The sequence below is a fragment of the Sceloporus occidentalis genome, unplaced genomic scaffold (genome assembly GCF_023333645.1).
Source record: "Sceloporus occidentalis isolate IW3139 unplaced genomic scaffold, rSceOcc1.0.p SCAF_6, whole genome shotgun sequence".
In the NCBI taxonomy this organism is placed as follows: domain Eukaryota; kingdom Metazoa; phylum Chordata; class Lepidosauria; order Squamata; family Phrynosomatidae; genus Sceloporus; species Sceloporus occidentalis.
Window position 1 is genome coordinate 90,374,827 of NW_028316986.1, and position 24,637 is coordinate 90,399,463.

The window sequence follows — 24,637 nt, forward strand, 5'->3', positions numbered from 1 at the left end:
GAATTGACTACCACAGGATGTGGTGAAGGACACCAATTTAGATGGCTTCATAGTATAAATGGACAATTAGTAGATGGCAAGATTTGGAGTCTGAAGACACATTTATTAAAGTCTCCATTTGATATTTAAAAGTTCTTTAGCTGCTGTGTACACATTTAAATTTTTATTCTCATATGTTTTGTAGTCTTGTAAGATACCTTGTGAGGAGAGGGATCCTGAAAGTCTAGTGTGATAATCTGTTAAATAAATGCAAATGGTTTAAATGGTGAATAAGGCTGTCAGTTCCTACTGGTTATGAAGCCTGTAATTCCTACTAGACAGCATGCTTTTGAATACCGGTAACTGGAACAGAAGCAGAAGAGAGCTATTGCATTCATTTCCTCTTTACAGATTTCTCATAGGTATCTGGTGGATCTACACAATTTACATGGTAGACTTTAGTTTGAGCCAGCAGGGCTCTTCACACTGAATTACATATACATTTTACATGCTCTTTTTTCTTATTTATTTATTTATTTATATTTGTAGGAAATAAAAGATGATGATATTAAAGGGACAGCAGTAAATCATTTGGAGGTACATCCAAATGGAAGACGTTTACTAATCCATGCCAAAGACAGTACCGTGAGAATCATGGATCTACGGATGTAAGTATTTTGAAGTAGCTTGTTAGAATATTTAATATCTTGTTTTGAATTATGAAATTAATAATAAGCTTCTATATTGACTTTAATTCAGTCAGTGATTCTGGGGGAGGCTCATTCCAGACATCTAGGAATGCTCTCTTACCACATCCTGGAGTTAAAGCTCATGTTGAAATTATGTTCAGCTGATAACTACAGCTTTGCATGGCAATTCATGTGGCTAAGACCTTCTTGGGAAAAATATTGAAAAAATATTGATGTTTATAGTAAAAACAGTTTGTAAATTCTGAAAACTTTTTAACAAACTCTTTTAGCCTGGCCATGAAGAAATACATTGGTGCTACAAATTATCGAGAAAAAATTTGCAGTACCTTAACACCATGTGGAACATTCCTTTTTTCTGGAAGTGAAGATGGTAAAGCATATGTCTGGAATGCAGAAACAGGTACATGAGTTTGTTATATTAAACTGTTGGGAAAGGTATCTAGCATATTTATGTATAGGTTTAGTGGTGTCACTAGGGGGTGTGTGGCCAGCACTGGGTAAAGTCCTAGAAGAGAGGTGACACCTGGTCAGGCCTTCTCCTGCACCTCTTGCTGTCACCATGAGTAGGACAATTGAGAAGCACTAAGGGAGAAGAGTGCCCCCCAACGTGCTGCCACCTCATCACCCAAATCATGAGTAGGATGACGGGGAAGCATTGAGGGAGAGGGTTGCCCCCCCTACCTTGCTGTGACCACATCACCCTACTCATGAGTAGACTGACGGAGAAGCATTGAGGGAGAGGGCTGGATGTACCATCCCTGAAGGCCCTCGCTCATGAGCCCAAACCCTTGCTCTGGGTGACACCCGGAGCAGGGATGCCAATGTACAGGTTTACTTACATTTTGCAAAGCTTTTGTAGTGACTGTGATGGAAAATTTAAAATTTGTGCATGCAAGGATACACTTTAAGTCAGGGTCGACTCTAAGGCAGTTAAGAGCAAAAATGATATGATGGTGCAAACACTGTAAATTTGACTTTACATATGTGCTATATAGGTAAAGGTAGTCCCTTGACATGAATGTCTAGTTGTACCTAATTGTAGGGAGCTCATCTCTGTTACTATGCTGAAGAGCCAGCATTGTCTGAAGATGAATCCAATGGTCATGTAGCCAGCATGACTGCACTGCATGCTGTTACCTTTCCACTGAAGTGGCACCTATTTATCTATTTGCATTTGCATGCTTTTGAACTGCTAGGTTAGCAGAAGCTGGGACTAGTGACAGGAGCTCATCCCATCATGCAGCACTCAGGCCTCAAACTGCCAACTTTCCAATCTTCCGATCATCAGAATTGGTGTCTTAACCACTAAGCCATCATATCCCTTCTACATGTGTGCTATAGACATACAATAACCAAATTACAAAGAGAGAATTTCTTCTAATATTGAACTGAGAGAGTTAAGTTCTTGTCAATTTTGGAAGTTAAATAAGGCAGCTAATAATAAGGTAGCATTTTCTACATACAGTGGACCCTTGTTATACGCTTGGGTTTGGTTCCAAGATCCCCCATGGATAACAAAATCCATGGATGCTCAAGTCCCATTAAATATAATGACATAGCACAATGGTGTCCCTTATAAAAAAAATGGAAAATCAAGGTTTGATATTTTAAATTGATACTTTTTTTGAACATTTTCAAACCGTGGATGCTTGAATCCGTGTATTAAAAAATCTGTGTATAAGAAGGGCCGGCTGTATTTAGGAGGCTCGCTAGTAAATTAAAACAAACATATGAAAAGGAGAAGAAAAAGACAAAGAAAAAAATCTCACATGACACCACTCTATCATAATGGGTCCCATCTGAGTGGGTTGCACACAAACAAGTCATTATATATAAGAAACGTTTGTTGAAATAAATTGCTTTCTGTCACATTTTCTCTTTCCTGCAGGGGATCAAGTGGCCATGTATTCTGATCTTTCTTTCACATCTGCACTTCGTGATGTAGCCTTTCATCCACATGATCATATGGTATCATTCTGTGCCTATGGTCAAAACCAACCAATACTTGTGTACATTTATGATTATAAAGGTAATTTGCCGGTATGAATCTATAGCTAGTCTTCAACATTGCATTTACCATGACAAGTGTAGCATTGTCGTCTGGCAAGTGTGATCCGCTACAAGCAAGCTTCCCTTCAAGCTTTGAATATGCAGAGGTGGGGGCGAACTGTCATAGCAGATTTGTAGTGATTTATGCCTCCTTTGCAGCTCCGAGGTTGGGAAAAAAGGCTGGAGAACAGGTTGGCTGTCCCAAACTAAAAAGTTCTCACAGAGACAGAAGCAAGGAGATTCTCTTCCAATGCTGATTTGCAGTGGGGTTCAGAGCTTTCCTTTGTTGTTGTTGCATGCCTTCAGGTTGTTTTTGACTTACGGCAGCCCTATCACAGAGTTTTCTTGGGAAGACTTGTTTAGAGGGGGGTTTCTTTGCTTTCCTCTGAGGCTCAAAGGGTGTGACTTACCCAAGATCACCCAGTGGGGTTCCATGGCTGAGTGGGGATTTGAATCTTTATCTCCAGAGTCCTAGTTCAACATTTAAACCACTACATCACATTGGCAAAGTATTTATCAACAACAAACTTTATTACAGCCATTTGGCCAGCACATAAAGTATTTATCTGAAATCCATATTCTCTCACTTGTCTTTCATGGAGTAAAGATAAATGGGAGGGAGGAGACATTGCTTGATAGTGGGGCCATAGCTGGCTGAAGCAAGAATGATCATTTGAGCTTTCCCAGCAGGAAAGGTAAATGAGTGGGAGTGGGGGCTTCTTTTGATTCTGTAGGGTGATTCTCAAGCTGGCTGAGTGAGGGAAGGAAATTGATGACAAAAATTGGTGAAAACTAGATCCCTGTCTATCTCTGTTAATACAAATGTTTGGCTATAGTCTAAATATTTTTATTGCTTGAAAATGTTAAAGCTGTTTTTCAGAAATAAGTTTCATAGCTCACCCTTCTAATCCAGGAATCTTCCCTTTCCCACTTTTCCTTTGGTGTTTTCACTGAAGTTTAGCTGCAACGCTGACCATTTTGGTGGCAGAAGACTCAAAAGCCAATCAGCATTGTGAGACACTGCTTGAGAGTATGAGCAGCTTGAAGATGAAATAACAGTCTTATGGTTAAAGACAAGTACATGATCACTTAGTACAGTCTGGCAGAGAGCTGTGCAGCTTACTCCCTATAGGAGCATCTTGCCAAAGCAACTTTCTCTTGTCTGCTGTGCTTTTAAAACTCTATAAGACTGGGGCTGCATTTATTGCAAGCTGCATTTTTCTTTTTGTAGCATATTGCTTTGTCAATTGTTTAAGAAATAGAAACAAATATCTTCAGGGGAGGCCACATGCATTTAGTGCCAATAAAGTATTAGAGCAATATTACATGTAGCTGTAAGAGCAGAGAAAGGATAAATGCTGTTATTGTATTCTCACCAATACACTCAGCCTTCAGTGGTAGTGAAAAGTTATCGAAATAAAACAATAAAGAGTGTGTTAGTAAAGACATAACAGCAAAGCAACTTAATTACCATGTGGATCTAGTTTATATTTAAATCATACTTTATCATTATGCAATGGGCTTGCTCAAGTATTTCCCCCTATCCAGTATGTACATCAGAAGAAGAGATCAGAAACATCTATTTTTTGATTTAAACCAAGGATAGCAGAATATGATCTTTGGTCCAGACGTAACCCCTAGGGTCACTTTGTGGGTCCCCAGAGCCCCCCAGTGGTAAAAAATAGAATTGCCCCCAAACCCCCTCTAGATAATGTGGGGACAGTTTCAACTCATTTCTCCCTGATTCTTCCATTTCTTTCTTACCAGGGAAGATCTGTTAAGGAGTTATTTTGGCCTATGACCATATATTGATGATGATGATGATGATGATGATGATGATGATGATGATGATGATGGAAGAGCCAGTAGTTATAATTTTAGTTAAGTTAAAATCCAGATGCTTCTGATCTCTTTCAAGTTGACTCCAACTTATAATGACTTTAACATACTATTTTCTTGACAAGATTTATTCAGAGGGGGTTTGCCATTGCCTTATCCTAAGATTACAAATGTGTGATTCTGCCAAGGTCATCCAATGGGTTTCCATGGTTGAGTGGAAATTCGAATCCTGGTCTCCCTGAACCTTCAACCCTCAGATCACTGCACCATAATGAATCTGTGTGTGTGTGTGTGTGTGTGTAATTGATGGTTACTATGGACTTTAAACTATTTCTGCAAAATAAATAAATAAATAAATAAATAAATATCCTCCTCCACCTTTTGGCTAAGACCAAGTGTAGTGTTGGTTAAGATCAAGTGAAATTCTGCAATTTCTATGGTCCATTTTCATATCTTCTCTATATCAGTGTTCTGTAAGCTTCAGCAAAGTTTTATGAGTGAATCAACTCAATGTTGTTCAAATGTTTTTCTTCTTCAGTTGCCCAGGAGGATGCTGAACTGGTAAAAGATTTTAGCGGATTACATCTATCTACATTGTCCAGAGGCCCACAAATTCTTAGCAGTTCCACTGGTATTTCTTCAAAGAAAAATACAATAAATTCTCCAGCTGACCAGTTTGCAAGTGTTGCAAGAGTATCTATGAGGATGCAGAAAGTCAAACAAAAACTAGATTCTGTTACGGTATGTTTAAATTTCTTACCTGCTTTCTGAAAAAAATTATATCTAAAGTAGATCTTCCTTGACATTTTATCATCATCATCATCATCATCATCATCATCATCATCATCATAGGATTTATTTATATGCCGCCCAATCACTGGGAATCCAGGCGGCTTACAACAAAGGGGATAATAGATGGTTCCCTGCCCTCAGGCTTACAATCTAAAAAGACATGACACAAAAGGAGAAAGGAATGGTGGTGGTGGTGGTGGGGGGATCAGGTCCAGCAGTTCTTCTCTCCCTCTGAGGCCTGGACCAAGGCAGATGTAAAGGAAATCAGTATTTATGGGAAAGCTGTAGGCAGTTGGCATGTTTGAATATTTTTAATTTATCAAAATTTATATAAAGATTCAATTCCAAAGGGCTAAAATACATTACAGTTTATTCTAATCTCGGTTTACCCTTGCCTGCACTCTGTAAAATAGATTAAGCTGAGTGGCAGTAAATTTGCACAAATTTTCAGAAGCTGCTACCTATGATGGCATCACATAATAAGAAGCAACTTGTCTTTGGATACCATTCACTGGAGAACAGTGTGAGAGAGTGCTGTTGCCTTAAGAATATACTATTAGACATTTGGTTGGCCACTGTTGAAAACTGAAAGCTAGACCAGATATTTAACTTTGCCTTATATTTCTTATAAGTTGTAAAACACCATGTATGATAGCTTCCTAGATCATTAGATACTTTAAAAGGTTGTTTTACTAACAGACTGAATCTGATGAATGTATGCATAACTTTAATAGTTGTGAACAAAACTATTCACTAATTAACTTAATGTTTATTTATTTATTGTTAAAATATTATTAAAATATTTATAACCTGCCCTATATTAAAGGACCTCAGAGTGGCTTACAGGTAACATTAAAACAAATTAAACAGTTTAAAACAATAAAAATAATCTAAATAATCTAAAAACATATTAAGCATTATAATGATTTTAAAATATGGAAATGTCTAAAACTATATGTAACATCTTGATGAATGACCAAGTTGGCACCAAAGTGAAATGAGTGTTGGTGGGCAGTCCACTGTTGGGGAGCCACATCTGAGAAGCCTCTCTCCCATGTCCTAACACAGTATATTGGCTTCACTGGTGGAACACAGAGGAAGGCCAGCACAGCAAACCTCAGTCTTCAAGCAGTCATATAGGGGCAGAGGCACTCCATCAAGTATCAAGATCCCAAGCCATTTAGGGCTTTAATGCCATCACAAGCACCTTAAATTCAGACCAGAAACATTTTGTCAGCCAGTGAATTCCTTTTAAAAATGGCATTACATGCTGTCTATATGATGTTCCTCATCAGGACTATCAGATGTGTTAGCACTCCCATGTATTTAAGGGCAATCAATAGCCTTTCATGATCTATGCAGTCAAAGATTTTGCTGTAGTCTATAAAGCACATGCTGATTTTCTTTTCCCTTGTGCGCTCCATTAGCCATTGTATGTTTGCAGTGTGGTCCCTTATGCCTCTTCCTTTCCTGAACCCTGCTTGGACCTCTGGGATTTCTCTCTCCCTGTATGGTTGGAGTCTATGTTGTAGAATTTTGAGCATAATTTTGCTTGCATGGGATATTAGTGCTATGGTTCTATAGTTGCTGCAATAGTTCCAATCTTTTCTGTCTCCTTTTTTGTGGCTGGGGATGTATATTGATCGTTTCCAGTCTGTCGGCCATCATTTTGTTTTCTGTTGACATATGTTAGTTTGCACTATGATTGACATTGACTTTGTCAATGTGGATTACAGCAGCTCAATTGGAATATCATCTGTTCCTGTTGACTTGTTTTTCACCATTTCTCTTATTGCAGCTTCCACCTCAATTTTTAGAATTTGGGGTTCATCTTCTTATGGCTCTTTGTTCCATGTGTCCTTAATTCTGTCATCTTTTAAATTCCTATTCTGTGTATTTAATCCATTATCTTTTTATTCCTTCCTGGTCTTGAATATTTTTATTTTTATTGTCATAAAGCATTCCAGTCTTTGGTTTGAACTTTCCTTTGATTTCCCTGATCTTGTGGAATAGGTCGTTCTCCCCTTTTTGTTGTTGTCTTCTATTTCTCTTCACTGTTGATTGTAGTAATTTTCTTTATTTTTATGAACTAGCCATTGTACTGTTGCATTCAAGGTTCTTAGCTTGTTCCTATCTCCTTTTTGTTTTGCTTATCTTCTTTCCTTTATTGCTTGTAACGTTTTATCTGTCATCCATGGTTTCTTTTCTTTCTTTTTGCCCATTGAAAGTGTCTGCATTCTTCTTTTATTATGTCCTTGCTTCAGACCAAAGCTCTTCTGGTTCTTGGTCAATTATGCTTAGTAGTGCAAATCTGTTCCTTACATTGTTGATGAATTCAGTAGAGATATTGTTTAGATCATATTTTGGAATGAGGACTGGTTTTATTTTCTTCTTCAGTTTTACTCTTATTTTTGATATGAGTAATTTGTGATCTGTACCACAATTGGCACCTGGTTTTGTCTTGGCCACCAGTATGGAGTTTCGCCTTTAAAGACATGGGAGTGCCAACACATTTGATAAGTTTGATGAGAAATCTGTACTCAGGATAAGAGGATACTGTCAGAACAGAGCATAGAGAAACAGAATGGTTCCCAGTTGGCAAAGGAGTCAGACAAGGCTGCATCTTATCACCCTACTTGTTCAACTTGTATGCAGAACGTATTGTAAGAAAAGCAAGCTTGTACATAGGAGGAGGAGGAGAAGTGAAAATAGGAGGAAGGAATATCAACTATCTGAGATGACACCATAATACTAGCAGAAAACCTCAAAGACCTGGAACAACTACTAAGAAAGATCAAGGCATAAAGTGCAAAGGCAAGCTATTGTTGAACATGAAGAAAACAAAAATAATGACCACAGAGAACCTACACAAATTTGAATTAGACAACAAAGAAATAGAAATAGTAAAAGAATTCTCATACCTGGGATCATAGAATCATAGAGTTGGAAGAGACCACAAGGGTCATCCAGTCTGACCCCCTGCTATGCAAGAACTCACAATCAAGCATCCTCGACAGATGGCCATCCAGCATCTGCTTAAAGACCTCTAAGGAAGGAGACTCCACTACACTTCGAAGGAGTATGTTCCACTGTCAAACAGCCCTTACTGTCAGGAAGTTCCTCCTAATGTTAAGGTGGAATCTCTTTTCCTATAGCTTGCATCCATTGTTCTGTGTTCTAGTCAATGGAGCAGCAGAAAACAAGCTTGCTCAGTCCTCAGTGTGACACCCTTCAAATACTTAAACAGGGTTATCATATAATAATAATACTAATAAAACTTTTATTTGTATACCGCTTTTCCTTTCGATCAAAGCGGTTTTACATCATTAAAACTCTATGATCCAAGTCATAGTACAATATATCAACAGTGCATACAATTTCAAAAATAGAACCAATTTTTTTTAAAAAAAGATATGTAACAGCAGTTGGGCGTTAGGTAAAAAAGTTCATCCATCCATTAGGGACCAGCTTTACAAATCGGGAGGGTATGCTATCCGGAAGAGAGAAGTTTTTAGGGCCTTCTTAAAGGATTCCAATGTCGAGCTAAATCGAATCTCTTCTGGGAGCGCGTTCCAGTGAGTTGGGGCTGTTGTGGAGAAGGCTCTTTGATGTGTTACTGCCAATCTTACTTTTGGCCATTCAAGGACATATTTCCCTGTTGTTCTGAGGGCGCGGGGTGGATTATGTAGGGAGAGGTGCTCCCTCAAGTAACTCGGGCCTAAGCCATGTAGGGCTTTATAGGTAACGACCAACACTTTGTATTGCACCCGGAAGCTAATTGGCAGCCAGTGTAAAGATTTTAGTACCAGTGTAATATGGTCGGTTCTAGAAGTTCCCGCGACCAATCTGGCTGCAGTGTTTTGAACTAATTGAAGCTTCCGGACTTGGTACAAAGGTAGCCCCATGTAGAGCGCATTACAGAAATCCAAGTGAGAGGTTACCAGTGCATGTACTATCGTTTCCAAGGTCCTTTTGGTCCAGACAGGGACGCAGTTGGCATATCAGCCAAAGCTGGTACCAAGCACTCCTGGCCATCGCATCAACTTGAGATGATAACTGTAACGATGAATCCAGGAGTACTCCCAAACTGCGGACTTTGTCCTTTAGGGGAAGCGTAACCCCGTCCAGGACTGGATGACAAATTTCCCTGCCCGGGCTTGGGGTACCTATCACGAGTACCTCTGTTTTCTCTGGATTCAACCTGAGTTTGTTTTCCCTCATCCAGCCCATTACTGACTCCAGACAGGCATTCAGGGAAGAGATGCCCTCCTTAGTCGCTGCATCAGCTGGAGGTATGGAGAGATAGATCTGGGTGTCATCAGCGTACTGATAACACCGAGCTCCATACTTCCGGATGATCTCTCCCAGCGGCTTCATGTAAATGTTAAACAGCATGGGGGACAAAATGGCGCCCTGGGGGACGCCAGATGTCAGCTCTCTTTTACGAGAGCAAGTGTCCCCCAGCTTCACCATCTGGAACCTTCCTGAGAGATAGGATCGGAACCACTGGAGCGCAGTGCCCCCGATGCCCAATTCCCCCAGGCGTTCCAGAAGAATACCATGGTCGATGGTATCGAAGGCCAAGAGCACCAACAGGGTTACGCTTCCCCTGTCGATGCCCAGACGGAGATCATCGACTAAGGCGACCATGGCAGTCTCAACCCCATGTCCCACTCTGAAGCTAGCTTGAAATGGATCCAGATAATCGGTTTCATCCAAGACAGCTTGGAGCTGAGAGGTGACTGCCCTCTCGATTACCTTGCCCAGGAATGGTAATAAGGAGACCAGCCTATAATTACTCCTTAACAGGGGGTCAAGGGAGGGTTTCTTCAATAAAGGTTTTACTATAGCCTGTTTTAAGGCGGATGGAAATATCCCTTCCCAAAGAGATGTATTTATTATGTGATGTAATGCAATTTTTACAACATCTCCTCCCTGCATGGTCAACCAAGAAGGGCAAGAATCGACGGGGCATGTCGTTCTCTTCATGCGACCAAGAAGCTTGTCCACATCCTCAGTACTTACAAACTCAAAGCGATCCAGAATAACCTTGTTTCCAGAGTCACAGAACACCTCTCTTACAGGTTCTGTCATAAGACCAGCGTCAAGATCAGCCCTTATCCGAGAGATTTTATCGGCGAAAAAGGCGTCACAGCAGGCTATAGTTGGTTCCAATAGGGGGTTCAGGGTGGCCGGAGGTTGAGTTAATTCCCTAACCACCCTGAACAGCTCTGCTGAACGAGACTCTGCCGATGCAATCCGTGCAGCACAGAATGAGTTCTTTGCTGCATCGATTGCCACTCCGTAGGAACGTAACATGTTCTCATGGAGTGTCTTGTCGGATAAGTTCTGATGTTTCCGCCAGTGGCGCTCTAGTCGTTGCGCAGCCCGCTTCATCTGGCGAAGATCTTTAGTATACCAGGGTCTTTTATTTGAAGCGGGCCGGTAAGGACGCTCAGGAGCGATACTGCTTATCACCCTGGTGAAGTTCGTATTCCAATTATTAACCAGGGTGTCAACAGGATCGCCATCATTCCCAAACATAATACCCTTTAAGGCTTCTTGGAACCTTTTGGGTTCCATCAGCCTTCGAGGGCGGACCATTCTAATCGGTCCTCCACCCCCGAGGGGTTTCTGGATTGTGGCTTTTAGTCCTACTTTGACCAGGGAGTGATCCGTCCATGACAGGGGGAAATACTATTTATTTCCACCCACGAACCTTCCCGGTCCGTACTGAAGACCACATCGAGAGTATTAACAGCACAGTGTGTTGGACCTGAGACCAGCTGAGACAGGCCCATGGCTGTCATGGACTCCATGAACATCCGAGCCGCACCTGTTAGATCTGATGAGCTGGCCTCGAAGGGGATGTTGAGGTCCCCCAGGACAAGAAGCCTGGGGGGCTCCAACACCAGCTCCGAGACCAGCTGTGTCAGCTCGGCCAGGGAGTCTGTTAGGCTACGGGGTGGATGATAGACCAACAGAATCCCCAGACTGTCTTTGGCCTTTAGAGTCAGGTAAAAACACTCGATGTGTCTCAGTTTCGGAACCGAGTTCCTGGTCAAGGTGATACGACTTTTATGGACCACGGCCACTCCTCCCCCTCGCCCACTTTCCCTGATCTGCTCCTTCAACGTGTACCCAGCTGGGAGAGCTTTAGCCCAGGTCACACAGCTGTCCTCTCCCAGCCAGGTCTCCATGATGCATGCCACAATTAAAAAAGGATGCTGAAAAATTGAAGCGTGTCCAAAGGACAGCCACCTCTTAACCATCTTGTTTCCAGGCTAAACATACCCATCTCCCTAAGTCTTTCCTCATAAGGCATGGTTTCCAAGCCCTTCACCATTTTGGTGGCTGTCCTTTGGACACGCTTCAGTTTTTCAGCATCCTTTTTGAATTGTGGTGCCCAGAACTGGACACAGTATTCCATGTGAGGAATATTGTATTCCATTCGTCCACCACTCCGACCATATCTCTCCTTTATTGTCATCCCTTCACTGGCTCCCCCTCCCTTTCTGTATTCAGTATAAGCTCCTGTTGTTGACTTTTAAATCCCTGCATGGGCTGGCCCCTCCTTATTTATCAAACCTTTTTTCTCACCTTCTCACTCGTTCCCTCCATTTTGGTAGTCAAGGTATGCTGTCTCAGCCTAGGATTTTCACTGCCCTGTCCTGGATTCATCCCTTTTCACTTGCTGCTCCTCACTCCTGGAATCTCCTTCCCCCACGAAAACTGCTCACCACTTCTTTAACCAGTTTCAAAACTGAGTTGAAGACCATCCTGTTCAGAGAAGTGTTCTCAGACATTGCGTGACTATTATTTGTTACTTGACGTTTTTAATTTGTTGCCTGCTTTACTTTATTGATCCCTTTCCTGTATTGTTGTGTATTATTTATATGTATTATGCTAGTATTTCTTAGATTGTATGCCATGGGTTTACTTTATCTATGTTATTGTTTGTATGTACAGCACTATGTAAATCTACAGCGCTATATAAATAAAGCATAATAATAATAATAATAATAATAATAATAATAATAATTGGGATTTAGCTTCAGTTTATTGGTCCTCATCCAGGCCATTACATCATCCAGGTACTGGATCAGCAGCTGCGCAGTCACAGCTGACTTTGATGACATGGAGTAATGGAGATTTAATAATACTACTTTTATTAATGTTGTAATGTTGAAGCAGAAACTGTAGCTTTGTTCTACTATAATCAGCTCTAGTCCTTGGAGCACATGGATTCTGGCTCTCTGAATTTCTATTGTGCTTTTCCAAGATCTTCATTTTAAATACTGGCCATTCCAAGAAAACTTCTCAGTGCCTTTAGTTTGCATATGCAAAGCAATCCTGATAATTCTAGTAGTACAAACCCTTGTGTCTGCTAATCCAAATCTCAACAGGGAAGACTAACTTTAGAAATACCTAAGATGGAACAAAATTTTGCCTTAACATGTAAACAGGCAGAATTAATCACTATCCAGCACTATTTGAATATAATGCTTAGGAAATGAGGCTAAGTTTGGGATTGACTGCTTCTCAAGGCACATCCCAGTTTATATGAAGAAGTTCCTATAGAGTTAAATCCAAAATGGTAAAATGATATGTGTGCATGACAGAAGAATTCAGCAGGTTATTATCTATGATCAATGTAACATAAAAAAGTTGTAAGTATATATAAATACTGCAGTTACTTGAGGCCAAACATGAACATTGTACATATCTTTTTAAACCTGCCAAAGGCAAATGTATAAATACTTCAGAACTAAATTAAGACCTGTGTAAACCTTGAATGAAAAAAAACATAATTACAGTTTTTAATATACCTTATAAATGACAAGTGTTTATCTTATGCCTCTTGAAAGTGTGCACAATTAGGTATTATCTATTGAGAGTGTGAATAAGCATGGCCGGTTCAAATGGAGAGGTAGCTGTGCATTTATAAAGTTGTGGAATTTTCCTTTTGCAGTCATTTGACATTGTTGTAGATCTTCATACTCATAATAACGTTTAATAAATTACCTCCACTTCTGCTTTTTTCTTTCTTTTCCCCACTACTTTTCCTTTATGTCTGAACACGTTATTTTCAAATAATAATTTTAATGTACTGTATTTACTTTATGCAGACTGTCTTTTCAAAAGGATGCTTTCTCTTTTTTAACCTAACAGTGATAAAATTGAATGAAAGCTTGAAAAGTTTGATTCCTCTGATTTTCTGACTGTTTCTCCATTTTTTGTGATATGAACTCTAGTATTTCTAGAAAAAATATCAGGACTCCAGTTTTTTTAGAATTGACAGTGATCTATAAGTCTCTTTCCCAGCTTATGTATGTAGGGATTCTCTGCATTTACTCATTAACAAAGCAGTTGGATAGAAGAGCACTTAAAATGCAGTTCCCTTCTGTTGCCTTTGACCTGTTTAAGATTGATCCAGATCTGTGAAAATTTGGATTGATCCTCAAAATGAGTCAGACTTCACAGCTCTTCCAGTTCTTTTCCTCATTCAGAAACAAACAAAAACACTTATACTTACAAAAGGGGGAGCCAGCAACAGGAGCAAGCTAGAAGCCAGCTTCCTGGTGCAACCCAACCAGCTGCAGAACTATAGTGATGATTGGTTGCGTATTTAGGAATACTGCTGTTGGAGCCCTGAGCAACTCTCCTTTAAGCAGCCAGAGATACACTGTTTATAATGCATTACATCCAATTGAGTGATTAAAAAAATTAATATGGAAGCTCTGACATGCACAAACATGAGGCATCTCAGATTTCATTTGTTCTTCCCTTGTGAGAGGTTTCATCTCTCCATTTCTATATTTGTTTAAGAGATTTTTTTTTAAAAAAAACAGCTAAATAAGACTAGGATGTGTGAGTAGGATGAGGGGCCTCTACGCGTAAAAAAACCACCCGTATTCTGTCAGGGTTGTTGCTTACCTGCTAGAATGTTTGCTTATTTGTTCTTGGAATAATTTTCATTCATAATTCATTTTACATACATTCATTTATATTCATTTTACAAAGCATTCTCAGCATAAAAGGTCAGCATTTTTCTTTTGTTCAGTAATTTTTAAGCAACATTTTCTTGTAAACATTTCCTATTGCCTTAATATTGTCTCTGCACAAGCATTTCTTTTATTCCTAGTTTTGTACTTTAAGAAAAAAAAAACCTTGAAAGGATCAGGTACTCATTGCTTCTTGAGTATTGTTATTCGTTTGTCTCAACAATGGGCTTTAAAGTTGCAGGGCTTTAGACACATTTATTTACTACAACTAATGTTTTTATTAAAAAAAACCCTTTGAAGGTCCTGAATGTATCTTTCTCAAGCTGTTAAGCAACTATGAAATCAGTGTGTATACATTATATAAGGTGTAAAAGTAATAGTATTATCTAATGCATAAACATAATAAGCAGAAGTATAGAAAAGTAATAGACAGAGGGATAGATAACCCTCTTCATCACTTACGTTCAAAACACACTGCAGAAATAATCCAGTTTGAGACCGCTTTAACTGCCCTGGCTCAATGCTAGGGAATCCTGGGAACGGTAGTTCTGACATTTTACCTTCTCTGTCAGAAAGCTCTGGTGCCACAACAAACTACAATTCCCAGGATTCTCTAGCACTGAGCCAGGGCAATTAAAGCAATCTCAAACTAGATTATTTCTACAGAGTGTTTTGGATCTTTGTTAATGGACCCAATGTCCTGTTTGTTTGTTTCCTTAAATAATTTTTAAAATAATCTCTCTCTCTCTCTCTCTCTCTCTCTCTCTATATATATATATATATATATATATATATATCTCAGATATCATGGCCAGTGATGAAAGATTCTGAGAGATGTAGTCTCCTTTTCATCCTGGAGAGAAGTGACCAGTGGGGTCCCACAGGCCTCTGCCCTGGGCCCAGTGTTATTCAACATCTTTATCAATGACTTGGATGACAGAATTGGGGGCATACTTATCAAATTTGCAGATAACACCAAATTAGGAGGAATAGCTAATACTTCAGAGGACAAGATCAAAATTCAAAATGACCATAATAGACTAGAAAACTGGGCCAAAGCTAACAAAATTAAATTCAACACGGAGAAATGTAAGGTACTGCACTTAGGGTGGAAAAATGAAATGCACAGATATAGGATGGGCGACACCTGGCTGAACGAGACTACAAGTGAAAGGGATCTAGGAGTCCAAGTAGACCACAAATTGAACATGAGTCAACAGTGTGATGCGGCAGCTAAAAAGGCCAATGCAATTTTAGGCTGCATCAATAAAAATATAGTGTCTAGATCAAGAGAAGTAATAGTGCTACTATATTCTGCTTTGGTCAGGCCCCACCTGGAATATTATGTCCAGTTCTGGGCACCACAATTTAAAAAGAATGTTGAGAAACTAGTGTGTGTCCAAAGGAGGGAGACTAAAATGGTGAAGGGTCTGGAAACCATGCCCTATGAGGAACGACTTAGGGAGCTGGGGATGTTTAGCCTGGAGAAGAGAAGGTTAAGCGGTGATATGATAGCCCTGTTTAAATATTTGAAGTGATGTCATATTGAGGAGGGAACAAGCTTGTTTTCTGCTGCTCCAGAGAACAGGACCCAGAGCAATGGATGCAAGCTATAGGAGAAGAAATTCCACCTCAACATTAGGAGGAATTTCCTAACAAAATGGCGGCGCCCTATACAGACGGGGGTGCCATGTTGACATCGCGGACGCATAGCGTCTGGACGTCGCGCCATGGAAATGACACGGCAAGTGTGCCATTGGCTCCTCGCTGCGTCATTTCTGCTGGGGCTTCTCACTGCCGCTAATGATGGTGCAGGCAGACTGCCGCTTTCCGGCGGTCTGTAATGCGCCATTGTGACACTATGGGCTAAAACCAACACTAGTCCTCCACACAGCACACCCATTGAAATGAATGTGACTTATTACAGTAGTTGCAACAAATTTAAGTGACATTAGAATGGGAAATGTCCTCTGCTTGGGAACAATGTTGGATTTAGCACTATGTTTTTTTTATTAGAGTGGTTTTGCATGTGGGATTCACTCCAGCATTGAACAAAAGAGATTGCAGATTTTCTTCAAGCTGGCAATTGTCAGCATCATAGTCTAATGAAATCATAATGTAAGAACTGTTTGTTTTTGAACAGCATGGCCAAAACATACAAAACTTCAAAAAGAATCTTAAAAAGGAAAGGACAAAGTACAGTTCTGACTTTGTCAGCCTAATTTGACTTGCAAGCATATATGAAAATTTAGATTTCTTTTTTTTTAACTTGTAAAGGTCACAACAGTGAATTATCAAGGAAACTCCAGAGAAATTGTTGTCAGCTTGCTGGGTCTTGAACTCAGCTTGGATTGTTTGTACTTTAGTGTGTAATTTACTTTTTTTATCATGAAAATTAGGACCATTGAAAATGAATATTTGCATAATTTACATAGAGCTGCCATAATACTAAAATACTAGAAAGAGAATGCAAATCAGCTTTGTTTAAACTTGGCAGAAAGTGTGTGGGCTTCTTTAGTGGGCTTTTCTTTATCTTTTTAAAAATACACAGGCACATTCATTTTTTGTGCTCATAACTTTACTCAACCCTGGCTTTGTAGTAAACTTTCTGTGATAGAACGTTGGTTTTTGTGTTAAGCAAGCAAAGTGTGTTGTGAAAAATTGAGTTGATTAGTATTTGCTATCTTAGCCAACGTTTACTTGTTGAAAAGGTGTTTAGCAATCTCTTCCCACAGGCTGCATTTCTGAAATGATGATTGCTTCACTGCAGTCATTCTATAGGTATTACATGCTGGCTTACCATATGAAAAGAGAGGGAGAAGTTTACTTTTGACAGTGTTAGAACACAAAGTTTAGGTTTTATCTCCTCACAACTGGGAATAATTTCCAACCATATCGGCATTTGGTACACATACCTCTATTTTGTTTCGTTTTATTTAGATATAGCACATTGTCAGATGAACAGCTTGGCTCTACAGGCATCACTGTGTGAATGTAAGATACTTCTGCTCTTCGCTTGAGAAGAGTCCCATTCTTCCCCCTCTTCTCCCTGCTGTACTTCCCCTTTTACTTTCATAGGCTACAGATTAGATGGAAATCTGATATACTCACCCACCCTAAAGAATAAAAAAGGTTTCCTTCTATGCAGTGGGATATTTCTATCAAAACCAGCATTTTTAATTTACCTTGTGAAATCATACTGGTAAAATTAATAGCTCTAAAAAATATCGTGCAACCTGATTCACATAGGTGTGCACTGTTCTTAAGGGAGACAGAATTTCTCTACTGTTGTCAGATGCATGTATGAGGATGTTGTCATGTTTTATCAAAATGAAAAAAATGATAAAACTTTAATGACAATATAGTTAGAGAATTATGAGAACATAAGGAATTACATGTTTCATCTAAACAATCTTTTACTTTAGGGGTGGGCAAGTTTCTCAAATCTTGTGGGACTCTAGCTTCTATCAAGCTTCAAGCTTCTGTTGGCTAACAAAATCAATTATGAAGGATGATGGGAGTTACATTCCAAAAATATCTTAAAAACACAAGCAGCTTAGTCTCTCTCTCTCTCTCTATGTCTCTGTCTCTCTCTCTGTCTCTCTCTTCCCCCCCCCCTTTTTTTTTTTTTTTTTTTTTTTTTTTTTTTTTTTGAGGAGCAAAACTAGCACTGGTAATAATACTTTTCTTGTCTTAAAGAGCTTCATTATCTCTGAGTCCTTGTAATAATCTTGTAAAGAAGTTCAGATTATTGTTTTGTGATGGGGCGGCAACAAGTTAAGGTTGAAAGTCAGTGCCATATCTACACCTCTGAATAGCATGTTTGAAATATTCCACCCTGTATCCAATGCAGGGATGCACTCAGGGGAAAATAAATCACTTATTCACATTTCTTCCCACTTCAGGCACATCTTCAAAACTATGCAGTCTTTGAAGATTTTTTGCAAGTGGGGAAAAGTTTTTCACACACACACCCCACACCCCCCTGAAGTAGAAACCCTCACATGGCTGCCTCCCTTCTCATATCATGGAAATTGGAGTGGTTGGAAAGGGCAGGAATCATAGTGAGGTTCATCATTGCTACCACTGCATGTGTTACAAGATTGTACAATACTTGAGTCTTTAAATACTTTTTCCATCCAAAGATTTCAGGAGACATAGAATAAAATCAATTTTAGTTATTTAAAAAATTAAAATGTAAACTACTAAATGATAACTTATGTATTAACTATGTAGCAAATTATAACATGTTAAATCAATTAAGACCATGTATATGTACAAACTGGATAAAACCATTAGATTCCACAGGCTTTAAGAAAAAAAGGCATGTGTTAGCTATACTACAAAAGAAAGTTAACATCAAGCCTTTAAGGGGAGGATATTCCAAAACCAGGGTGTCCCAACAAAGCATTTCCCATGCCCCCTTACAGTTTATTGTTCCAATTCCCAGAATCCTAATGGTCTCACTCTGAGACTTCATACAGAAATTGAAAAGCATGGGAGACCAGAAGAAACCTGGCAATATCCCACAAGGACTGAACAGTAGTCAACCCAGTGGAGCCTCCCAGTGCCACAATTGTCCCACTGAACCCCCACCCCATTCCGTCTGACTATCTGGAGAGGGCCAGCTTGTAAGCTTATCAAGAACAACATTGTAGAAGAGTATTGTCTAAATTATGTCTCTCAGAGCAGACTGTAATACAGTCTCCCAAATACCCCATAAGTATATGGACATATACAGGAGTGTGGGAAACTCATTTCTGCAATCAAGTTCCACACTAGATGACCCCCTTACATTAATTTGCCTGTGCAATGACTATACAGATGAATTTGTCATTGTGAACCAAGTTTCTGAATCTAATCTAGCATCTGTATTTGAGGTACGCTATCTGACATAGCAACTTAAATGCTGAAATGATGATTTAGATTTACAAGGCAACTCAGATAAAATATTCACCTTGAATTATTATTTTAATGAGTTTATTTCTTTTATGTTAGCCCCTTTTTACTACTATTTCCTAAATAATGCCTCCAGTTTTAAGAAACTAATTGTTCTAAGGACATATAGAGGACCGAGTATTTGTGCAAGCCTGGTTTGTTGTTGTATGCCTTTAAGTTGTTTCTGACTTATGGAGACCCTTAATGTGATTTTATCATGAGGTTTTTATCATGGGGAGTTTTATCATAGGGAGTTGGCAAGTTTTTTCAGAGGAGGTTTGCCATCACCATCATCTGAGAGTAAGAGAATGTGACTTGCCCAGGGTCACCCTGTGGGTTTATATGATGGAGCCCAGATTTGAACCCTGGTCTCCGGAGTCATTGTCCAGCACTCAGACCATTACATCATGCTGACTCACAAGCCTGGTAATATGAGAGATCTCCCAAATTGTTCTGTAGTGTTTGAATCTTACATTACCACTCAGGTTATTCCTTGAATCTTACATTAACCCTATATTTCAAAGCAATAGAGTACATCACTTTTCATAAACCCCATAATTCAGTGTTATAGGGAAAATGTGTATAGATCTTGGGTCTGAACATTTCTGAATTAGGAAGAAGCAGATTAGACCTGCTTCCTCTGAAGATGGAGAGTGGTAGTTAGGAAGTACACAAATATTTAAGGTAGTTAGGCTCATATGAATTTTCTAGTTTCTGGTCATTTATATGTCCTTTCAGTACTGTCTAAGTAACTTATGTGTGAAAATTGTATTGCTTTGTCCATTGTATATAATTCCAAGGGAAAAAATAGTTAAGAAGGTTATTGGAAATGAATATTTGTTTGGATGGGTTATCAGTGGAATACTTATTGGAAGATCAGAACCCACATAATAATAATAATGATAATAATAATAATAATAATAATAAAATTTTATTTTTATACCGCTATTCCAGCGATCACAGCAGTGTACATCAAAGAGTAAGACAATTAAAACATCAGCATAACAATAATACAAAGTTAACAATTAAGAACAGTAAAAACCAACAACACCCTATACAAGTGGCTGTGTAGAATGGAATACACAAAAACATTGCCAAGGGGAAAAGAATGACCACAAGGCTCATGGGGGGAAAGCCTGGCGGAACAAAAAAGTCTTCAAGTTCTTGAAAGCACTGAGGGAGGTGGAAGTACGGAGCTCATTGGGGAGGGAGTTCCAGAGCTGAGGGGCTGAAATAGAGAAAGCCCTCTGAGCTGATACATATTGAGTGTCTGGAACTCTTAAAAGATGTCTTTCACCCGACCTGAGAGTGCGGGATGGATTGTATGGGGAGAGGCGGTCCTCCAAGTACCCTGGGCCCAAGCCATTTAGGGCTTTATAGCTGATAACCAACACCTTGTATTCGGCCCGGAAGCGAATAGGCAGCCAATGGAGATCTTTTAGGACTGGTGTTATATGGCTGGCCCTGGAATATCCAGTAACCAGCCGAGCAGCCATATTCTGCACTAATTGAAGCTTCCGGGTTTGGTACAAGGGTTGCCCCATGTAAAGCGCATTACAGAAATCTAATCGAGAGGTTACCAGAGCATGTACAACGGTTTCAAGGTCCCCCCGGCCAAGGAAGGGTCGCAGTTGGCGTATCAGCCGAAGCTGATAACAGGTGCTCCTGACCGCCGCATCCACCTGAGCAGTAAGGTGAAGCGACGAGTCCAGAAGCACCCCCAAACTGCGAACAGAATCCTTCAGGGGGAGTGTGACCCCATTCAGGACAGGTGGAAAAATTTCCAAACCTGGACCCGGGGAGCCTATCACAAGTACTTCTGTTTTCTCTGGATTCAGGCTGAGTCTGTTTTCCCTCATCCAGCCCATTACCGAGTCCAGACAAGCATCTAGAGGAGAGATGCCATCGCTGGTCACAGTCGGAGACACAGAGAAACATATTTGAGTGTCATCAGCGTACTGATAACACCGCGCCCCGTGTCTCCGAATGATCTCTCCCAGCGGCTTCATGTAAATGTTAAATAGCATAGGGGACAAAATCGCTCCCTGAAGGACCCCAGATGTCAGGGCCCTCCTATCGGAGTGACAGTCCCCCAGCTCCACCATCTGGAATCTGCCCGAGAGGTAGGAACGGAACCACTGCAAAGCAGAGCCCCTGATACCCAACTCCCTCAGGCGACCCAGAAGGATACCATGGTCGATGGTATCGAAGGTCGCTGAGATGTCCAAGAGCACTAACAGGGACACGCTCCCCCTGTCCATACCCAGACGGAGATCATCAACTAAGGCGACCATAGCAGTCTCAACTCCATAGCCCACCCGGAAGCCAGTTTGAAATGGGTCCAGATAATCCGTCTCATCCAAGATCCCTTGAAGCTGAAAAGCAACTGCCCTCTCTATCACCTTCCCTAAAAATGGCAGCAGCGAGACAGGCCGATAATTGTTCCGAATTAGGGGGTCAAGGGAGGGCTTTTTCAACAAAGGTTTAACAATGGCCGTCTTCAAAGTTGATGGAAACTGTGCATCCTTGAAGGATGTATTAATAATACGGTGCAACATATTAGTCACAACCATTCCTCCTTGAGCTGTCAGCCATGAAGGACAGGGATCGAGAGAGCAAGTCGTCTTCCTAACACTTTGAAGAATCTTGTCCACATCCTCAGTACAGACAGACTCAAAGTGATCCAGTTTAACCAAGTCCATGGAGGCTCTGGACACCTCTTCTCTAGATTCTGAACTAATAATGGAGTCGAGATCAACCCTTATCCGAGAGATTTTATCCGCGAAGAAGTTGTTAAACTCGTCACAGCAGGCTTTCGATGGTTCCAAAATAGGGTTCAGGGGAGGAGGGAGTTGAGTAAGCTCCCTCACTACCCTGAACAGCTCTGCCGGACGTGACTCCGCAGACGCGATACGCGCAGAAAAGAACGAGTTCTTCGCTGCGATTATCGCCACCCCGTTGTCCTTCAAAAGAGAGTCCAGGAGTGTCTTGTCGGCTAAGGCCTGATGTCTCCGCCATTTGTGCTCTAGTTGTCGCAAAACCCGCTTCCTGGCCCAAAGATCTTCCGTATACCAAGGTCGTTTTTTGGAAGCAGGTCTGAGAGGACGCTTGGGAGCGATACTGTATATAGCGCCGGAGAGATCAATATCCCAGATGTTAGTCAGGGCATCAACAGAATCGCAGTCAGTTCCAACCATAAACCCCTCTAGGGCTTCTTGGAACCTTTTGGGTTCCATCAGCCTTCGAGGGTGGACCATCCGAATAGGTCCGCCACCCCCGGGAGGGATCCGGGTAGAAGCCTTGATATTAGCCTCGACCAGGAAATGGTCCGTCCATGACAAGGGAGAGACATTAGAAACCTCTGCCCACGGCGTCTCCATATCCGTACAGAAGAAAACATCAAGTGTATTACCAGCCGAATGTGTAGGTCCTGAGACTAATTGGGACAGGCCCATGGCTGTCATGGTAGCCATGAACTCCCGAGCCGCACCAGTTGGATCACGACTGGTCTCGAAAGGGATATTGAGGTCCCCCAAGACTAAAAGTCTAGGGGACTTCAACACCAGTTCCGAGACCAGCTGTGACAGCTCGGTCAGGGATTCTGTTAGCACACGGGGTGGCCGGTAGACCAACAAAATCCCCAAACTGTCCTTGTCCTTCAGGGTCAGGTAAATACACTCAATGTAATCTGTCTGACGTAAATGGTTCCTGGTCAAGGAAAGGGTGTTCTTATGGATCAAGGCAACACCCCCCCCTCGCCCACCTAACCTGCACTGATCCTTAACTGAGTACCCAGCTGGGAGGGCCTGAGTCCACACTGCTTCGCTTTCAGGCCCAAGCCAGGTCTCAGTAATGCATGCCAGGTCACAACACTTTTCCTCCAACAAATCATACAAGATATGAGTCTTGTTCTTTACAGACCTGGCATTGCACAGGAGCAGAGACAGTGTTTGTGGTACATTTGGACTGACCCACAGATCTTTTTGGCTAGGAGAGAGGATGGAAGGAGGGATAGATATTACGCATCGATCCCGCCTTCCTTTCCAAAACGACTCCACTCTCCTACCGCTATATCTCCCCCTGCCCCACACAACTCTAATACGAGCTCCATACAACACAGAACAATCCACCATCCCCTCGCCCAGCTGTCCATCATCCATGGCCCAATAATCCCCACAGAGCAATGTAACAAAGCTGCAGCAGAGGAAGACAACCCTACATGTCATTCCTCTGCTGCGCACACAGCAAATCAGGACCTGCCTCAAGCCCGCCTGCGCAGGTGCGCAGCTGCGAACAAAGTCCGTTGGCTGCCAAGTCCCTGGACATATTACCAGGCTAATGGCCAATTTTCTGGTGGAGGCAACAAGATTATGGCTTAAATTTTAATAAGAATCCTGAAGTTTTATTGTAAATGTATGTTGTTGTTATATGCCTAATAAAGGTTAACTAAAACTAAAACAAAATAATTTGTGAAAATTTATGTGTGAAAATGAAAATGACTTCATAAACCTTGGGGAAATCATAAGTAGAATAGACCTCTGCTCCTTCAATGAGATTTTCTCTTCTCCTGCACGCCCATTGACAGTTAGCCAAGTTTGAGGGTGTTCATAGGGCTGTAGGGGAAGGGAATCCCCCCTCCTTGTTCTATTTATGCTTGTAGCACCATCAGTAGAAGCATAACATTGGATTTTATCCTCTCAAAGAAAAGCAGCTAAAATCTTAAAGGAACATCTTAAATCCAGCCAATAGTAAATCAGAAAATCCATGTAATACTACAGGTATGGTTTTGTCTATAGTAGATGAAGAGGCATACTAATCTCCTTACAACTGGAAGATCACAGTACTGATGTAAGAATTAAAACAGAAAGGGTGCCAAAAGGAAGTGTTGGTGTGCTCCGAATACAGGATGGATTCAGTTATCCTTTAAATAATGTATTGGCTTTTCAACTATTTTTAATACCTCCTATATATCTTTTCAAAACTGAAGCTATTTAAAGTTTCTCTTCCTGCTTTCAAAATGAATCTCCTATTTCATGAAATTTAACAAACCTTTTACTATTTATTGAATGTTTTGCATTTTATCTCTCATACCCAAAGTAGGAAATTTAAACTAACTTTTTCTTTTCTAGGCCAGCTTCAGTCCATTGGTTCCTAGTCCATCTCTGCTTTCACCACACTCCAAATTAAGATTGGCATGTACACTGGGTGAACCACCACAGATTCCTCTGTATCCTCTTCCTGCTCAAAGTGGTAATGTAGCATACTCAGTTTCTCTGACATACTTGTTTTGCCTCTGTGTTATATTAAATGAGCTTTCTTACACAA

At 40.7% G+C, this 24,637-nt stretch overlaps 1 protein-coding gene across 6 annotated transcripts in view; it reads left to right on the plus strand.

Annotated features, from left to right (window-relative positions):
• The window catches only part of AHI1 (Abelson helper integration site 1), a 131,256-nt gene that overhangs the window by 40,989 nt on the left and 65,630 nt on the right, over positions 1-24,637 (plus strand). For all 6 annotated transcript variants that reach the window (XM_089530324.1, XM_089530320.1, XM_089530325.1 and 3 more), the window contains exons 15-19: positions 529-647; positions 959-1,089; positions 2,578-2,718; positions 5,116-5,318; positions 24,442-24,562. In XM_089530324.1, the coding sequence (XP_089386450.1) occupies positions 529-647; positions 959-1,089; positions 2,578-2,718; positions 5,116-5,318; positions 24,442-24,562 (715 nt within the window). The remainder of the gene's footprint in view (positions 1-528; positions 648-958; positions 1,090-2,577; positions 2,719-5,115; positions 5,319-24,441; positions 24,563-24,637) is intronic.